Raw genomic sequence first — 20,060 nt, forward strand, 5'->3', positions numbered from 1 at the left:
AAAGTATCCATTACTCAAATTATTTCCTTGTCATTGGCCAAACAATTTCCAAAGTTGTTTCTATTTTTATAAGATAAAAAGCAGTATTTGACTGACCATGGTGAGTATTCACTGCCAGGACTACCTTGGAGACATAATACATGTTATGGACATGCTAGCCACCAGCTGAAACTTGAAAGGCAGGCAAGCTTTACTTTTATGTATTCAGGTGAATACTGGAAAATTCCCCTTCCCACCTCCCGATTTCCACATCCTTTCCTTTTAAAATATGTAATAGCCCGGATAATGTGTTATATAGCCGGTTTACTGAGGAGTGCTTGTAAATTTGTTGTTGTTGTTGACATGCAGGCATTTTGGTGTTTGTACTGAAATAGTTCTGTTTGGGTTTGGTACAGCTCTTAGATCTGACCTTTTCTGCCTCCCAAATTCTCCTTCCAGTGCAGGCCCACTGTCCCAAATGGCCTTTTTCTGAACTCTCACTTGATACACTGTATTTTAAGCATGAGAAGGTGAAAGTAACACTTCCTTCTCTGGGTGTATGGTAGTGCCCTTGTGCATTTTATTTCCCTCCTGTGCATAAGCCTAGTGCGTATGTATAAATAATTTTGACAAAATTTCAGTGCCTTTTTGTTTACCAAATCCCCATGTTACTGCAGCGAGGGTATTTTAAAACAGAGTTTCTTTGGAAACAGGTAGCTCCTCAGAGATTACATTCAAACAGACGCATGTCTGGTAAGCAACTCAGCAGTGAAGTAATCTCATTTACTTCACTGTGATATTTTTATAAGACTATTGGCAGGATGTTTTATAGAGGTGGTCTTATGGTCTCCTTCATGAAAGAAGTGTTGCTCTAAGCCTCATGCTTAGGAATGATGCATGAATTCTTACCCGCAATGAATGAACAGAGGAGGAGTGTAAAGAAAGGTGATTACTAATAAATATTCTACTTGTATTTTTTTGAAGTATTTGCACAGGCTTTTCTTTCCAGAAAGTGTTGTCCCTGTTTGTAGATGCAAACATTTTGTAGATGCAATACATTTTGTTTGTTGTATATAGTATGAATTTGGCAAGTTTGGGCTCTCTTTTCCCTGTCTTTCCCGAAGGTAATGTATTCAATCCCATTGAACACTGGTTCATGATTGATTTGAAGAGTATAAAAATAAAAGACGACTTAGTAAGCATTTTCAGAATTGCCATTGTGTGCAAAAGAGGAAAGGAAATCTTGTCCTTCATTGTACTTTGTTTTAGTATAACAGCCTGATAGCAAATACAAGAGCTGGTAATAAAAGGACAAAACTCTTATTAACTATACTGATGAATAAATGGCATGTAAACAACTTAAAGTAGTGGAAAACTGTGCGTGTTCTTCCAGTTTTAACATCTCTAGCTAACCAGAAGCATAGTTTCAACATTAAACATCTCCAGGGGCTACCAAAAGAGTTAGAAAATCAGCAGAGTTTTGATAACCTCTTATTTTGTTTTGGTTTTTTTTCTTTTCTCTTTTCCTTTTCCCTCCCCTGGTTCATTTTCATTATCATTTTTCACACTTGTATTGCTGTTTTCACACTGCTGTGCAATATATTATTCTTTGGCTTTCATGTTGGACAGGCATACACTGTCAGTGAATCCCCCCTTCACAACTCAGTTTAATTCTTCATAGGTGTTGCCCCTAGTTTGCTTTCATTGCAAGGGTGGCTCTCTGTTCCTCTCACCCTTTCTCTTCTTCGGTGTCACCTCTGGGAGGGCTGAACCAACGCAGTGCTCAGGGTTTGGCCTTGTTTGTCATTGCTCTGCACTGGCTGTGATTAAATATTTCATCTGTCACTTCAGACTAGCTCTTTGGGTTCTAAGAAATGATACGCTTTTGTTGATGCATCCCAGCTGTTTTGTTGCTGCTCAAAATCTTGCATCTTATCAGAGTATGCTTCCTCTGTGATTTCTGCTGCTGATTTCTGACCTTTGAATCTTTAAAACAGGTTGTAAAACCATGCCAGTGTTGGTCACTCTGCTTAAGTTCTCCATGCTTTTATCATGCTTGATATTAAACTGACAGGCCTCCTATGTCTTCAGTTTGGTATTCTAAACAAAATCACTGTTGGTGCTACACATAATTCCTTCTGGTTCTGTAGCAGTTTTTATATTGTCTTTTAAATATAGATAAAATAACTCTATAAAATTTATGACCATAGAAATTGACTGATGTGTAATACAATATTAAATATTTACCAGAGTAAATTCTATTTACTTTATTCCCTCTGGTAACTTATTTCCTTAGTAAAACTTCCTGGCATGTTTAGCATTTTCTTCTTGTGAATTCAAGAATGGACTTTTTTTGTTTATGATTTTCTTTGACACCTTCTTATTCTACCCCCATTTCTTCCTCTGACTAGGTCTCAGCTTGAAAGGAGAAACTTGCAAAATAATAGGAGGTAAAGGGCAAGAGTTCTAAAGCACTCTGTCTCCAGTAACTGCTGAAGTCCTTTTGTGAATCTGGTCTTTGTGCCTTAGTAGTTGAATCTGGTACTTATTGTATATACATGCGCATATATACATGTATATGGTGTGTTGTATATATACACTTATATGAAGGAACATTCTGAGGAGGAGCTGCGGTGGTGGTGTCAAGAGAAGTAGTAAACAAAACGTGTAGCTTCCTGACACTGTAAAGCAGAGTTACCTGCTCTCATCTTCCCCATACCTACACATACCTACTGGGGTTGTTTAGCCTGGAGAAGAGGAGGCTGAGGGGAGACCTTATCGCTCTCTACAACTACCTGAAAGGAGGCTGTAGTGAGGTGGGGGTCGGTCTCTTCTCCCAAGTAACAAGCGATAGGACAAGAGGAAACGGCCTCAAGCTGTGCCAGGGGAGGTTTAGGTTAGACATTAGGAAAAACTTCTTCACCGAGAGGGTTGTTAAGCATTGGAACAGGCTGCCCAGGGAAGTGGTTGAGTCCCCATCCCTGAAGGTATTTAAAGAACAGATAGATACAGTGCTTGAGGACATGGTATAGATGGACTTGGCAGTGTTAGGTTAACGGTTGGACTCGATGATCTTAAGGGTCTTTTCCAACCTTGACGATACTATGATTCTATAATTCTATGACTCCTGGCATGCATTTATCTTGTTTGCCGTTTGCTGGTTCAGGTACTTGTTTGGCTCTTCTGTGGAGTCATTTCATTCTCCAAAACAGCAGAAAGCAAACAGCAAAGAAATCACACCTTTCTGTCATTTTAGTGAGATGAATTGATTAACTGGAAGGTGTGATGATGGCTGGTGTGGCTGCGAGAAAAGAGACAGGACCATGCAAGTGAGAGTAGGGAGATGTGAAGAAGGAAAAATGGTGGGAAAAGGGAACAAACACCAAGAGAGGAGAATGGGGAGAAGGAGACCTTCCTCTTTCGGTAGCGAACCATAGGTAGAGTTAGCTACTGTTGCAACTGCAGTCTAGGCAGTAAGTGTTTTCATTTTGAATGCATGAATGTAAGAATTGCTGCTTGATTGGGCTGTCAAATACTTAGGCTTGTGTAGCTGTAATGGCACACTGAAGATGTTTCATTTATAAGCCCAAATGTCAATCAAGAACCTTCAAGCATCAAGCAAACATGATCTTCTGTAGTGAATTTGAGATACCTGGGATTTTTCTTTCTGCATGAGTTAACAATGGGTAAAACGAGAAGTGTATCATGATAGTGGTTTGGGTTTTTTTTGTTTGGTGGTTTTTTTTTTTTTTTTTTTTTTTTTTTTAATGTGCTTAAAAAAAGGGTAGCTTAGATTCGGTAGGAAATAAAGGATTTTCTACACGTAGTTTGGAAAGTAATACCCAGTGATAATCAATGTTTTGTGGAAATTACACAGTACTGTGAGAATATTTGAAGTGTAAGTATGAAAGGAAGAGAGGGAAACCTGAGAGGGAACACAGAACTGTCTGAAGTGGCAACTGTGTTGCCTTTTGGAGATAGATATCTAAACCTTACCAGGATGTTTGCTTGAGGTGACTTGGATTGCATTAGATCCATTGTTTTTCTAATTGTGGATAAAATTATGCTTCTCCTGTCCCCGTGTTCCATCCTGTGCGTCCCATCCCCCCGCCAAACCTGAGGGAAAACAGACACAGACGTTAGTCACAACTGTTTGAAGCATCATCAGTTGTGCAGAAGACTTAGCATTGTCCATTTGGTGAGACCTTTAATAAAGTTATTGCAGAAAGCTATAGAATTTCAGTCCTTTCTAATTTTTTTTTTTTAAACTCCTCTTTGTAGGACTATATAAAGCAATTGCTCTAGTGTGGTAAATGTCATGCCTCAGTATTAGGATGATGTTCTGTTACTGCTAAAGAATTCCTCTCTTGATTTGTCACATTTCTTGCTTTTTGCTTATGGACTAACTTGATTCAATGTAAAATAATTTCTGATCTTAATACTGTGTAAATTACTCTTAATTGGCTGAAAGTTATTAGCTAGAGTGTGTGGATTTAAATCATTGTTATGTTTTTTTGTAAACATGTCAGTCATACCAAAGTTACTGAAACGCCACTGTTCTGATTGGCATGTGTATCAAGAGTTTTGCCTGCCCTTATTCCTTCCCTTTAAAACAAATACCTTTCTTTTCATTGCTGTTTGAGTTCTTGGCAGAAAAACCCAAACTTAAAAACTTACAGCTTACCATTGAGTTTACAAACATTGCATTTCTTTTTCTGTATATAAATACAGAGAGAAAGAGAGAGAGAGAGAGAGAGAGGGAGAGAGAACACACATTTGGGAAGTGGGCTGAATTCCAAAAGTAAATTCTGTTTCATCAGTTTGATCAAGCAACCTAGATCTCCTTGTTCTTGTTTCTTCTTTTAAAACATGAATATTTTTTAAATGAGATATAGTAAGCCTGAGCAATGAGGTAATAGTTAGCTAGTATAAGTAACTTAGCCTGCTCACTGACATGACTGGATATACTTTTCTCTCTTAAATGGAAGAAGTGCTGACAATTTAGCCATCAAATTGCAGAGCAAGTGAGGTTTGGTCTAAGCTGACTAAGCAAAAATTTATTCTAATTCCATGTTTAAACTATAAAAGGAAATGTTAGACTAAATATTTGGGTTTTTTAATAGATAAACATAAGAGAAATGCCTGACAAACAAAGCTGTCCTCACAGTAATGGAGAAGATATTATCAAAATATGCTCTAAATACAAAATTAATTAATCTTATTAACTTTTCTGGGGTTAAATTTAAAACATTTCTTTTGTAGCCTGCTTTGAGTATATTGTGAGTAGATCTTACTCGCTTTGTTATAAGGAATAGTGTTTGGTATTTTTATCCTAACATCTTTCAAATAGACTTCTCATTGAGCAGTTTCTTTCATTCTTTTCTACTTTTTGTATGTGTGTTTAAAAACACAAAGATAAGAAGTATTTGTCTGGAGTGTGAGGTTTATCTGGACCACTAATGTTGTCTGATGCCAAACGTGCTTTTTAAAACCAAGAGACTTCTTGGTGGTGATGGTGACAAATGTGTTTGTGCCAGAAGTTTGCTACTGCTGGCCTACATGCTTATATTCAGGTCTTCTGATCCTGCATTGCATGTCTGTCCTTACTGCCTCTCAATTTTCTTCCTGCTCTTTCCTTGTCTCGTATCTACAGTTATTGATCTCTCTTTCTGTTTAGGAGTGAGCACCTTTGCATAGATGCAGTTGAAATATTTTCATTATTCTAAACAGAAATGCTGCCTGAAGTTTTCAGAGGAGCATAAAAGTTGATCTTGCATAAAAATAATTAATTAAATTCTAACATAAATTGTTGGGGTTTAAGGTGCAAATACGTAGACAGAAGGATGCAAATTAGCCCTTAGGGCATCAATGTATGGACTTTCAATAATAGATTGTACCTTTAACTCCTGGTTGTTAGTCTTTAACTGGTGTAGTGCTATTTAAAGAGTCAAAGTAGGTTTTTTTTTTCTTGAAGCTTTAAAGCAGCAAACATTTCAGTTAGTCTTTAAAACCTAGGAAGATGCAATTCAAAGGGCTTGACTTGAGCATATTCTGATGGGAGGCAGTCATATAAACACACACATATGTAACTAGCAGTGTCTATCTGTGGACTGTCTTGCCTGAAATTACTGAAAATGTGTCATCTATGAGAGCATGTTAATGTACCTTAAAATTCCTTGTCTCGAGAACGGAAGGGATCTCAAAGTCATTTACAGACACTGTGGGACATTGTTTTCAAAGTTAACCTGCGCTTTTGCTCTGGCATTCGATCAGCATGGGTGGAACTGCTAACATGAAGGCACATCGTAGTGAAAAGCAGGTAAAAGTTGTGCGCTTCGTAGGCTAGGCAGGAAAAGTATGTGCCAGAATAGTCGCCACCCTCTTCTCCCCAATGTTACAAACTGTTAACAAATACAGGAAATGTACTTTGCTAAAAGCAGTGCAGTGCAGAGATCTACCATATTGTTCATGGTATATTTTGCTTCATTACTTGACTCTCAAAGCATTTAACTCAATTTTTGGGTGATTTAGATTGTAGTTTTGAAGTGTATTTTTTTTAGTATACTTCATGTAGAAGATGCTCGACAAATCTGTATGGTGTTTGTGTTCACTTGTGCAGTGGATCAGTGTTAAATGCTTTATGAAGCAAAAACTAATTCTGTATTTTAAGTTTGTTTTTTCTCTGTGCAATCTTACTGCTTTTTCCATGATACAGTAGAACTTCAGTCACAAGTGTCAGTCCCTTGCAGATGCTTATAAAAATGTAATAGGTAACTAATAACAACCTGTCATGAAGTTCTTAAGGACTCTTAAAAGTTGCATACTTTTTCATAGCGGATTTTTTTTGTTGCTGTTGTAACACATCAAAAGACATAAACTCCATATGGAAAAAAATGCCAATTCCTAAAATTTCATAAACATTTAAATTATTGTGATTTGAAGTTCTACTACGTAGTCTATGTTTCATCTGTACTGGGAAATTAGTGTTTCAAGCTGACAAGTTCTTGCTCTTGCTCTTGCTCTTTTTTGACAATTTTACAGGGAACATTTGAGGTTTTTGGCAAGTCTGTGTGTGGTTTTTTAAATCTTGTTATGAGGACACATCTGTAACTTTTCAATACAGTCCTTGAGAGAAAGCTCCATTCATGGGAAATATGCACTTAGAGCAGAGGAGTTAAAGCTGGGATTCCAGTGGTCTGGTTTTGGCTCTCTAAAATATTTGGCATGTGGTATTACTGAATGGTATGTATTTTGGCTTTCCAAAGGTGCTGAAGGTATCCAGCTTACACTGAGTTCAGAGGTTTTCTTAAAATTTGGCCTACTGACTTTCTGTACTTACTTGATTAGTATATGAAGTTGGTGTAATATTCATTAGCTATTAAGAGGCCTGCCTGTGTGAAATATATAAATAAATATAATCTTTCATGCAGTTGTTTCCATGTTAGATGTATACACAAGATTAATTTCCTTTGATATGTATTAACTGGTCACTCTGTGGTCAAGCTCTGCTGTAACGTGGCCTTTTTACAAACAATCATTATTTCTTGTGTGACTGGTGATTATTTCTTTTTAACCATGTGTATGTAACCATAAAGTATGGTGGCATACTTTGACATAACTTTCAACCTGTTCATACAGGTTTTGTTATTTGGAAATGCTAGTTCTTTTTAAATGAGCTTTTATATAAAAGTATTTTAGAAGGTGAGCTTGTGCTAGTGAAAGTCTGTGCTGGAAACTAAAGTTTCTGAAATATGCTGGTAATCCTTTATTATATAAAACAGAACAGAGATGACCTCTGTCACTTAATCTGAAGAGTAAAATAATTGAGTAGGTCTCTAGGTACAGTGATGAGTTCTGCAGTTCTATAGCAAGATGTCTTGCATCAAACACTCTGGTTTCAGGTATTCTGCAACTAGATTTAAAGAAAGTATCTGTAAAAATGCTGGCTTTTTTTGAATTTGTACAAATTTGCAATTCAGAAGGTCAGACTTTTAAATATATTTGTAAATAAAGATGACAGTAAGGAAGGCAATTTCAACATCAGCTTTATAGTGCAGTGCAATTGTGCTTTTACTTATGAAAAGCTTGCACAATATATAATATTCCTTTTCTCTTTTGAGTCCATGTTAGGTAAACGTTATGCAACTTGCACATAAAGATAATACAACTATATGACATAACAGCAATGATTTAACACAAAGCATGCTTTTGATCAAATCATTTTGTTTTGCAACTAGATTTCAAATAGCAAAATGACTGTCCTATGTTGTGTGTTGAGGTTGCAGAATTGGGTTGTTCAGCTCAGCAAAAAGCCAACCAAGTCCTTCACCAGTTCAAAGACAAACTGTATTAATAGAAAATTAAATATTCTCAACTGCTTTAAAGTGCAATAAAAAAAAAAACAGCTGAGATAACTGATATAATGATAAGAAAAAGATAAAGCTGTAAGACCATTCAAAATAATCTATCATTTGAGAATAAAGTTCAGATCTACTAAGATTGTTAGTATGAATGATGCCTCCTCTCTGAGGGTCTTGAAACTCTCTGCAAAAGCTGTTTAGGCAGCAGAAGTGGAAGAAGATAGACAAAGAAACTTGAGTTGCAGAAGCCACATCAAAAGCCAGCTGGAGTCGAGAACAGAACACTGATCCCCCGGTCCTCTTCTGGCCATACAGTGGGCCTTGCTGTGTTTGTGCCGTTTCCTCTCTGAAAAGGAGTTTAAAATTTTACATTATTTTCACTGAGGATTATGAGATTTACTCCTTTTTTATTTCCCTATTTTAAGGTATCAAGAGGCAGTTAAAATGGAATTTTTTTTTTTTCAAAGTTTATACTTTGAAGCCTAATGTAATTGAAAATTAAAACCATTGTAGTACCGAGAACAACTTCAGTTTTGTTTTTTCCCTTTTCGGGGTGGTCACTTCTTACACTTTTCCTTGCTTTCTCTTGAGCTATCTACTGATCATGAAAATATTTCTTTTTTAAATAAACTGGCAGGGAATGTTATTATAGTAATCAGTGGTGGGGTTCCCAGATGAATGGGGGGGGGGAGGGAAATCTATCTCTCAGAAAGGCGATGATGATATGCAGGAAAAAAAAAAATGATAGCATGGATTTTAACAACTTTATTGAGTAATATATTAAGGTGTTACTACATCCAAGTTGGAATACTGTCAAATTCTATGTTTATATACAGGAACTTGACGAGAGGAGTTGGTAGATTTAGAGAGTTACTAAGAGCTGTTGAAACAAGAACTACACAAAATCTGCGAATGGTAAGTTATATTAAACCACATTCCTATTGCAGCATCTGGATTTTAGTATGCAGGTAAAGCATAAATGTAGTGGATGAGTTAGAGGCAAATAATCAGATACACAGCATGTTGATCAAGATCTTTTATCCACCACTTTATAAGGTTACATTTCCTGGCTTAAGTGAATGATTAAAATAAAAAGGAATGTTTGATACCTGGTCTCTCCCCTATTTCTCTTTTCTGCTTCTGGTTATGGTTAAAACCTGATTGGTCTCTGACTGACCATACTTTCAACTTTAATCATAATTGCCCTATTTATGACTTGCCATAGTTTCACAAGGGTGTTGTTTTAACTTTTTGTAATGTAATGGAAGTGAGGACAGAGTGCAGTATCTTTATGTGTATTCTATTAAGTTGGAAGTTATCAAGTTATCATTTCTTTATTTTTGTGATAAAATCTCTTAAAGGAACAATAAAAGCAAAATCATGAAGATTTGTTATTTATTTTGTCAGAAAATAAACCTTTACCAAATGAGTGATGTATCTTTTTTGCATCTTTTATATAATAAAGGGCCAAGGCTTATATCTTTTGCTCTAATGTGATGATTTTCAGAATGTCCTAGATTAGTTTCCTAATACTAGGCCTTTAAAAATTCCAAAGTGGTAATAAGGCAGGTAATGGGTTTCTTAATTCATTTAATAACTGATTCCTAGTAGGGATATTAAAATTATTAAAAAACAGACTTTCAATGGAGAGGGATAATTTTGCAAACTTTAATAGAATAAAAGACGAAGGGCTTCTTAGGGTATAGGAATTAAGGTGGAAGATGCAGATCATATGGTGCTGTCCATGCCTTAACATTACACATGTCTTGCTGGGAGATGTTGCTGGGAAATACTGCCAATTCTGATGTAAATGTAGATCTTGCCTTCTTTCTGCTGCCCTGGTACGAATCTCTCTGAGTTTTCATCACTGTGATATATAGTCGTGCAGCTTGTATGCATATGTATTAAAGAGGAGATTAACCTGATAGTTATGGATTGTAGGATGACTTCAAAGCTTTAAATTATTATTATTTACTTAAATAATATTTATGTAAGTATTTCTACAGTTAAATATACGGTGCCAAGAATAGCTGGTCAAAATAAACTTTTTCATGCTGATCTACAACCTCGTTTCACTCTTGCTGAGCCTTACCAACCGTAGCAAACACCAGCACCTTCAAGTACAAGTTGTGAGAAGCCCCACTCAGTTAGGGTTTGGACTATAACTGTCTGTGGTGGGTTGACCTTGGCTGGCTGCCAGATACCCACCCAGCTGCTCTCTCACTCTCCTTCCTTAACACGACGGGGAGAAAATAAGATAGAAAAGCTTGTGTGTTGAGGTAAAGACAGGGAGTTTGCTTACCAGTTACAGTCACGGGCAAAACAGACTCAACTTGGGGGAAATTAACTTAATTTATTGTCAATTAAAAGAGAGTGGGATGGTGAGAAACAAAGACAAAAACTGAAACACCTTCCCCCTATCCCCCTTCCCCAGGTTCAACTTCAGTCCTTCATTCCTGACTCTTTCACCTCCCACTCTCCGAGTGGCGCATGGGGGGTGGAGGGTTGTGGTGAGTCCATAACAGTTCCTCTCTGCTGCTCCTTTACTCCTCACACTTTTTCCCTGCTGCAGTGTGGGGTCCTTCCCATGGGCTGCAGTTCCTTCAGGGAATATCAACCTGCTCCACCATGGTCCTCTCATCAGGCTGGAGTGTAGACATCTGCTCCACTGTGGTCTCTCCCATGGAAACATCTGCTCCAGGCCTGGAGAGGCAGTAGAGGTTATTAAGCACAAAATATCTGAAAATATACCTGAATGTGCTCCACTCTTAGGAGTTACTGTTGGTGTTGTTGATACTTCAGAAGTATCTGGATTTAACTGATAAAATTCAAAAATTGTTTGTTATTGCCATTTGTTTTCTTTGTGTTTAGACAATTGAACTGGGTACTTGCACCTGTCAAACAGCAGTATGCCTGGTTTTTGGGTGTTTTAAAATAACGAAATATATTCTACATGACTTGTCTTCATTAGAAATAATCCACGTGTTTTTGAAGAATTTGTGTTCAGCATTTCTAAGGAAAATATTTGTCTTTACTGAGAGGGTGGTCAAACACTGCAACAGGCTTCCTGGAGAGGTGGTTGATGCCCCAAGCCTGTCAGTGTTTGAGGCATTTATTTGAACAATGTCCTTAACAACATGTTTTAACGTGATCAGCCCTGAATTGGTCAGGCAGTTGGACTAGATGGTCATTGTAGGTCTCTTCCAACTGAAATCGTTTATTCTGTCTTTCACTTTTACAGACAATAGCAAGACAACTGGCTGAAATTTTGTTACGAGGCATGTGTGAACAGAGTTATTGGAATCCACTGGAAGATCCTCCTCACCAGTCACCCCTAGATGATCCACTTCGAAAAGGTTCAAATACTAAGAATTACGCACTCAGTAGAAGACCACGGGTATACACTGGAGAAAAGTATGTCTGAGTTTATACGTCTCTTGTTTCTATAATTGCAATTGTTACCCAGTGCACTGGGTAATTTAGTTTATATTGTTGAAAATGTGGAAGGAATTGGGCAATGTGAATGGCAATGTGTGTGTGTATATATATATTCCCTGAGGAGAACTAGGGAAGCAACATGCTTCTCCAAGCAGGAGTTTGCATTGTATGCATGAGACCTTTTGTTCCCAGTTCTCAACATATTTTGGTTTTTTTTGTTCTATACTTGGATAAATGGTAGAGTCACTATCTCATATTATACCTGGGATACAAAAGAAAACATGAACTGGGTGGCAAATCTGAGGCTGCACATTTTAAAAGTTGTGTGCTGTTTCTAGACCTCTATTCTGCCTTATCATAGAAAGGAAAGAGTTAGCAATATGGAGATTCAAATTTATCCTTGAAACATTATAAAAAACCAAAACATATCTAGCAATTTATCTAGCAGTTTCAAAGGTAGTTTATTTCCCAAGGCATCTACTTTTTAGTCTTAGGTTAGTTTTGGCATTTCTCTATTATGCCACCTTTTATTGAGTTTTATTCTTTCACTGATTCGGATAAGTGGCATGCTATGGATCATTTTTGTGTAGCGTATCCCATGGTTAATTCTAGAGTAGCTTTGGTGTGTATCTTTTCCTTCTTGAAACTGTGTGGGTTTTTTTCAAAACCCGTCACCATTAGTATTAGCATTAGAAGTGGATAGCCATTTCCTTGAATTTGAACTTTTTCTTAAAAGTTAATAGCTTGGTTTTTATTGGTATCTGATCAAATGAAAAATGGTTTCTAAGGTAAAGTTGTCTTCCTTAGACACACTCTGACAGTGCCAAAAATATATATTGACAAAATTTTGCACTTTATTACAGTCCTTGGGTGTAGTTTACTGCCTGAAAGTAACGTGCTTGTGTCAAAGCATACTAGTGAAATCTTAACCATTTGGCACTGTCTTTTTTAAGTTATTTTTTTATTTCATTGATACTAAGTTTGATCTGATGAAACTTTGCTGCACGCTTGTTTTACATAATCTGCAACCTTTGCACTGCTCTACTTGTATTCTACATGCAAGTCCTTGTGGGATCTTGTGTTTTGTATATATGTATTTAATATAGTCAACAGCTATTGCTGGCTTGTTTTGATACATGCTGGAAAGCACTGTGAGCCAGAGAACTGAGAAATACATTATAGCAGTGGACATAATGAGATAGCCAACACTGTGATGTGCCATAGTAGGACAGTGCTAAGTAATGGAGATGGCGAAGATTGAAATTCCATGTAAACTTAAGAAAAAGAAATGACAGAAGAGGTTCTGGAGTCCGGAGAATATCACTGGAGATATTCAAAATCCAACTGGATGTGGTCCTGAGCAACCTGCCAGTTGACCCTGCTTTGAGTGGAGGGGCTATACTAGATGATCCCCAGACACCACTTCCAACCTCAACTATTCTGTGATCCTGTGAAATTGGTGTGATCTGGGAGTCTCTTGATGAGACTGTTTTCTGTTCCATGTGAAATTTTTGACCCTTTTTCTCCAAAGAACTGATAATTATAATAATAATGATAATGATGACACTATTATTATTATTATTATTATTATTATTATTATTATTATTTAATATTGTTGTCCAGCTGTGGGATTAAAACCCAGGCATTGCGAGTTTTTTAATTTCAGTCTTGTCTGACTATGTCTAGGATATGAAGTCATTAAAAAGCAGTCTTTTAAGCTTTAGGAAAAAAAACAGGCATAGAGTTGAACATTCAATTTGCCAAAATGACTACTATGTTTCTCTGCAAGTACATAATTAACAAACTGTACATGCAGGCAACCTTTTTGGTAAAAAGGAAGTACCTGGTTTGTGGATACACCTTGATCACTGCACGTAAACAGTACGCACTTATTGCCCAAACATGAGGAAATCTCTTTTATGCAGTGTCACACATTTTCTCATTCAAACTACTTGGTTTCACACAGCAAATCTTAAAGAACGGTCTTGTTCCTCTCTTACGTTATATATGCCTTGTTAGTTAATATGAAAGCTTTTTTCCATAATGTGACCTTGTTGTTACGTGCAAAAGAGTCTGCTTCTGCAGTAGATTGCTTATAGAAGTAGTCCTACCGTAAATTCTGAAGAGGTGTTTTGTTTTAGTGTTCACTGTATCTTTATATTGTAACCTAAACTACTGTCATACTGCAGGCATTTGAGTTGTTTAGCTGCATTTATTGCAGATTTCCATTAATGAATACCTTATACAGCAGTAAGCCCACATAATTATGGTGTCATTATTGCTAGCAAGTAGAATGGCCGTTATCTTCAAAGATTTCTAGCAATTCTCCTTCCTTGATCCAGAATACTTACAGGAGGTTTCTCAGGCTCAATCTTTCAAACTTGTGTTCTTCATTCTCAACTCATCCTTTTGTAGAAACGTGCCTCCTGGCAAAAGTGGGGCTTTGTTCAGTGTAATTTTCTTATTCTTGGGACATGCAAGGGAGGAGTTCCACAATTTCAACAGAGCATGTAATTAAGTCCTTTTCTTTTGTCACATCAGAGTGATTAACACCAAATCAGATAAAACATGTCTAGCCAAGTATCTCATCTCCAGCAGTGACTGAGAGCAAATACCTAAGATAATGAATAGCAAGACAGGCATGTAGGAAACTTCTTCCCAGGTATTCATCTGACCACCAACTCTGTTTGAGTCTGAGATGTACTGTTTTTTTCTAAATATGCTGCCTGATATATTAAGTAAGTGTACTGTGTTCTTTTGAGGATGGTAAATGTGATTTGGCTAATACCAAATTGTATCAATCAAAATGTATGATTTTGTACATCTCTCTGTTACTGCCTCTTCAGTTTTCTTTATCCTCACTTGAAGAACTGGTAAACTTCTTGGTTTGCCTTTGGTTGGTAGCCATTTCATGCTTCCAGTTGCCTCTTTTGCTCTGCCATTACCTTGGAATTACTTTACTCCTATGCCTGCATCTGTCAGGAGACACACAAAATGTCCGAGTTCAGTCAACTAAATTGAGCTTTTTGCATACACAAGTCACAGGAATTTCCCACTAATTTCTGCATGAAGAGGATTTTCACTTTTTGAGACAAAATCAACTTATTTACCAAAATATATTCAAAGTTGTAGGAGGAAATAACGTTTGCTTTCATTTGATAAGTGACTTTGTAGTAGTTCTCTTTGGGGCAACTTTCCTTTTTTCTCCGAGGAAGTAATTTCTCCAGCAACTATTCCCAATCGTTATTCTGCTTTCTGGGAACCATTGCCAGCTGGTTAGGTTAAATCTACTTCCAGATTGCTAAATTCTGCATTGAAGACTGGATAGGTAAATGGGGAGCTCTCTGATGCTTCCTCTTCGCGCCTCATTCCCTGTGCTGGGTGGTTCTTATTCATGAGTAACTGTGTTTTGAAATTTCTTTGTTAAGTAAAAATAAAAATGTCTTCTAAGATTTAGAATACTCTTCAAAGTCTTGTGAGCAACTTGCATTGATTAAAAAATAAAAATCCAACAACAAAACAACTGCCCTGGGGTCTTAACTGCTGTATATTACCACAGTACATTCACAATCTTGCTTTCAAACCGCCTGGAGTTCAGATGTGTTTTAGTTTCCATTACCTTTCAGGCATTTAATTACTGCTTAAATTTCTAGTGCGTTTAAAAAAACCCGAAAGACATGTTAATCTCAGACAAGTTTAGTTTCCTGTCTGTAATTTATTGTAGTTTAAGCACCCTTGGGACTATAGGAATTGCTTGTTAACAACAAGAAATTATTTTCTGCATTTAAACAGTTAATTGTGGAACTGTTGGTCTGAAAACAGGAAATAGTACCTGCGCTAATTCAGAAACAGTTTAGAGAAAGAAATCTGGGGAGTTAAAACACAGTCACTGTTTGTGTGTGTATGTGAGAGAGAATGAATGAATGAATTCCTACCAGTCATGTACCCGATGCAGATTACTGTTTGTCCGCCAGCATAGAAAAGTATTCAGAAAGCATCCAGTGTTCAGAGAAAGCAGTAAAGTTTGCAAACTAGTCCTATGCAAACCTTCAGTATTAAGTCATAAGGAAGTGTACTTCATTAAAAACAAATATTTTGAGTGCTTGGAAGTAACAGTGGTTATGGCAAGGAGGCAGAGATTTTCATGGCTCTATTTAAAAATATTCACAGCTATTGAATGCATCAGGAGAACAATTCTCAAGCATATCTGCTGAAAGACTAATAGTGTTTATCCACATATTGCCTAAAATACAAAAGTTATCTTGTTCTTGTGAGAGAGTTTCTTGTTGCCGACCTTTGAATCAGTGATGTAGATTCAGCTCAGATAGATTAGGTGCCAGAGGCTAGTTAAACTATGGGTACGGTTTTTACAGTTGTCAAATTATATGCCATTTTGGGATATTTGAATGTGTTCAACTCTGACAGCTGTGGTGGTTTTGTTCTCTTATTGTGTTTGGCCAACTTTTCTGAAGTGCAAATTTAGAGCATTGCAAAGAAATGCATTTTAACTGATCATTTTTTCTATATGCGAGTTACTCCCTGTTCTCTTTTCTGGAAATTTTCCCGTTTTTACAGTACTCTTACTGTATTTGTGTAAGCTACTTCTAAAAGTAATGTCTTCTGCTTAAATAATTAAATTCTTGTTTTGAACAGCATCTTTTGTCCTCAAGAAAATACAGAAGAAGCCTTACTGTTGCTGCTTATTAGTGAATCTATGGTAGGTAAAACAGAGTGAATGTGCCTGTGCTGTATGTGTGTGTTTTCCTTGTTTTTTTTAAATGAAAATAGAACTTTTTTTGTCATGCCTTTATGACTTGTGTTTTATTCTCTGTTAGGAAAGCAGGCAGTTACTTCTGAAACTCAAGCTTCTGTTCCTCTGAGCCAGCAAGATGAAGTCTGCAAGTGTTATGAAAAGGAGTTTTTCTCCTTTAGAGTAGCTGAACCTAGCCTTCTTCTAACCATAGGCAGGTGAACATAAAGCCAGGTCTTTCATTTGGCATCACTTATCAGTATGAACCACTGTTACACCAGCTGGTTGCCATTCAGACAGACTCAAAATGTAAGTTATTTTTGTTGTAAAAACCAAATCAAAGACTACTGGATAAGCGTAATAAACATAGCCAAAAAGTATTTTCCAATGTGCATTAAACCTCAGATGTCACTCAAATTTGTAAGTGATTTGTAATGATACTGGCATTCAGCCTTTGCTACAGGATTTTTTTTTTTAATGTCCTCATTTCCTCAATAGGTGATTCCTTTCAATGGCCTACTTATGCCTTTTATTAGCCTTTCATATTTTCCTTTAGTGTGACTTTACTAGTCATGCATCAACTGCCACGTACTGACATTCTCATATCAGGTCAGTTATATGTACTCAAATGGCAGAAATGAAAAGCTGAAGCTGGAATTTTTGCTGTTTTCCTAATTGGAGGGCTGGAACCTCTGGAATCTCAGGCATCGTATAGTAATCTGTCTCACTGCACATCAATGAGACTTAGTCTTTTAAGTTCTGTAGGTGATTCAAATGCTTCAATGCTCTGGGATAATTTCTGTTTTGATACAGTTAAATACGATCAGAACATTTTAGTGAACATTGTCCTATTTGAACTATTTTAAAGTGGCAAACATGTACATTGTAGTGCAAACTACTTTGCTCATTCCTGGTGATCTGTCTCGCAATATTCGTGACAGAATCCGTCACCAGAAAACCAGACTGAGCAAACATTTCCATATATCGTGCGTTGGTTTTGCTGCAGTATGTACTTACCACTGAAAGCGGCCGCCTGTGCCTCTGTAAGGTGCCAGAGCAGCTCATGGTGATATACAGAATTCTGATGTGAACTGTGGTCATGGTGTGAAGTGGAAGCAGTCCCAGTTCTGCAGGATCTGACTACTGATTTTACTGTATTTGCATGTGTACTTCCTTGCATATCAGCATTAAGAAGCCAAAAAACAAATTAAAGTACTGCTCTGTTAAGTCTCGTTTCAGGTTACTTATAGCTTTTCCTTTGTGAATTAGATCTGCCTAATTATATCAAATGCTTGTCACTGTAGAGCATATACCCTCAGCAAGCTTTCGATATCTTTTTTCTTTACAAGTAATTATTGCAGGTTATCTGAGGCAAAAGAGTTTCTTTTGGAGGAGTATAAAATCTTTCACATGATTGATTGACTGACTTTGGCTAAGCCATTTGTTCAATTTAGTTTTGGAGAGGGGAAAGGGGAAGATTGAGCATAAAAATATTCATTACTACAAACGTATCTTTCTGAAAGTTGAGAGCTCTTACTTCAGCATGCTAACTTTCTAGCTCTAGTAGTTATGTAGTAGTATGTGATTTATGATTTTGAAACCAGTGTTTGGGAAAGAAATAAGAACAGTTGCAGAAGATTGAGTAATCATTGGTGTTTTGAGATGGTATTGTGTTATTAAAGTAGTATGATCCCTTCCTTGTGTTGTCTGTGAATTAGTAAAAACACAGATAAGGTGTCAAGACCTGTCCTTCAAGAATTTATTCAAGTAAATATTGGAAAACAGAATGAGGATCTGACATATAGGTAGCATTTTGTGTAAGTAAAAGTAATGAAATCACTGTGTGTATACAAGCCCTAAGTCATACTTCTAGTTTCAGGGAAGCAGTGCACTCTAACATCATAACTTCTTATTTGGATTAGATCTAGTGCAATATATATCCAGAAAATAGAATCTTGCTAGTGGATTACAAATGCTACGTTTGTGTCACCTTGAGTTCCCTTAGATTCTGAATTCAGAAAGGATGCTTTGAGTAAGGTGTAAATTGTAATATTTATGAAAGAAATGCTCTGGGAAAGATCTGTGCTTTTCAAGTGTTCTAATTCTCTTATAGGTACATTTCAGAGTACAAAATGTCTCTTTTAGCCACATGACTGCTGCTACAGTGTATTGTCATGCATAATGAGGAAAGTCAACTGCAACTCTGCCATCACTCTTGCTGTAAGACACCCTTGTATTCTAGCTGTTACACTTGCCAAGTATAGACCAGCCTTTCCTTATCTAGACAGGAATGAGTAGAAAGGTAGGATCTGAAGGACTGACATCTTCATGTTACAGTGCGTGTACATGTTGCTGCGTCTCAGCTGAGCTGTAGTAACAGAATCACAGAATGACTGAGGTTGGAAGAGACTTCTGGAGGTCATTTTGTCAAACCCCCCTACTCAAGCACGGCCACCTGGAGCAGGCTGCATCTGTGTCCGGATGCCTTTTGAATATCTTCAAGGAGGGAGACTCCACAACCTCTCTGGGCAACTCATGCCAGTGTTCAGTCACCCTCACAGTAAAAAAGTGTTTCCTGATATTCAGAGGGAACCTCCTGTGTTTCAGTTTGTGCCCACTGCTGCTGGTCCTGTCCCTGGGCACCACTGAAAAGCGCCTGGCTCCCTCTTCTTCGCACCCTCCCTTCAGGTATTTGTACACATTGATAAGGTTCCCCCACTGAGCCTTCTCTTCTCCAGGCTGAAGAGTCCCAGCTCTCTCAGCCTTTCCTCATAGAAGAGATACTCAGTCCCTTATTCATCCTAGTGGTCGTTTGTTGGACTGTCTCCAGTAGCTCCATATCTCTTGTACTGGGGAGCCCAGAACTGGACCGAGTACTCCAGGTGTGGCCTCACCAGTGCTCAATAGAGGGGAAGGATTGCCTCCCTCAACCTGCTGGCAACACTCCTCCTAATGCAGCCCGGGATACCACTAGTCTTCTTTGCAGCAAAGGCACATTGCTGGCTCCTGTTCGACTTGGTGTCCACCAGGACCCCCAGGTCCTTTTCTGCCAAGCCGCTTTCCAGCTGGGTGACCCCGAGCATGTACTGGTGCCTGGGATTGTTCCTCCCCAGGTGTACGACTTTGCACTTCCAAGTCTTTGTTGAAGCCTTTGATGGGGTTCCTGTCAGCTCATTCCTCCAGCTTCTTGAGGTCCTTCCAGATGGCAGCACAGCCCTTTGGCATATCAGTTCCTCCTCCTAGTTCTGTATCATCAGCAAATTTGCTGAGGGTATACTCTGCCGCATCATCCAGATCATTAATGAAGATTTTGAACAGGATCAGGCGCAATATCATTCTCTGGGGTACACCGCTAGTTACTGCCCTCCAACTAGACTTTGTTCCGCTGATCACCACCTCCTGGGCTCAGCCCTACGTGTTATTCTTAGCTGATGGTAAAATGTCTGAGCATATCCTTTCTTCCACTGCGGGTGAATTAAGTTACGCTGCTCGCATTTGCCTCAGGCTTAAAGTGTGTATAGGGTAAGTGTGGC

The 20,060-nt window shown here is 37.7% G+C and overlaps 1 protein-coding gene across 2 annotated transcripts in view; it reads left to right on the top strand.

Annotated features, from left to right (window-relative positions):
- Positions 1–20,060, top strand: part of TTC7B (tetratricopeptide repeat domain 7B) — a 145,470-nt gene that overhangs the window by 42,600 nt on the left and 82,810 nt on the right. For both annotated transcript variants that reach the window (XM_082317035.1, XM_082317036.1), the window contains 3 exons: positions 9,176–9,254; positions 11,581–11,753; positions 16,431–16,494. In XM_082317035.1, coding sequence (XP_082173161.1) covers positions 9,176–9,254; positions 11,581–11,753; positions 16,431–16,494 — 316 coding nt within the window. The remainder of the gene's footprint in view (positions 1–9,175; positions 9,255–11,580; positions 11,754–16,430; positions 16,495–20,060) is intronic.

The sequence above is a fragment of the Platalea leucorodia genome, assembly GCF_965183815.1.
Source record: "Platalea leucorodia genome assembly, chromosome: 7".
Lineage (NCBI taxonomy): Eukaryota > Metazoa > Chordata > Aves > Pelecaniformes > Threskiornithidae > Platalea > Platalea leucorodia.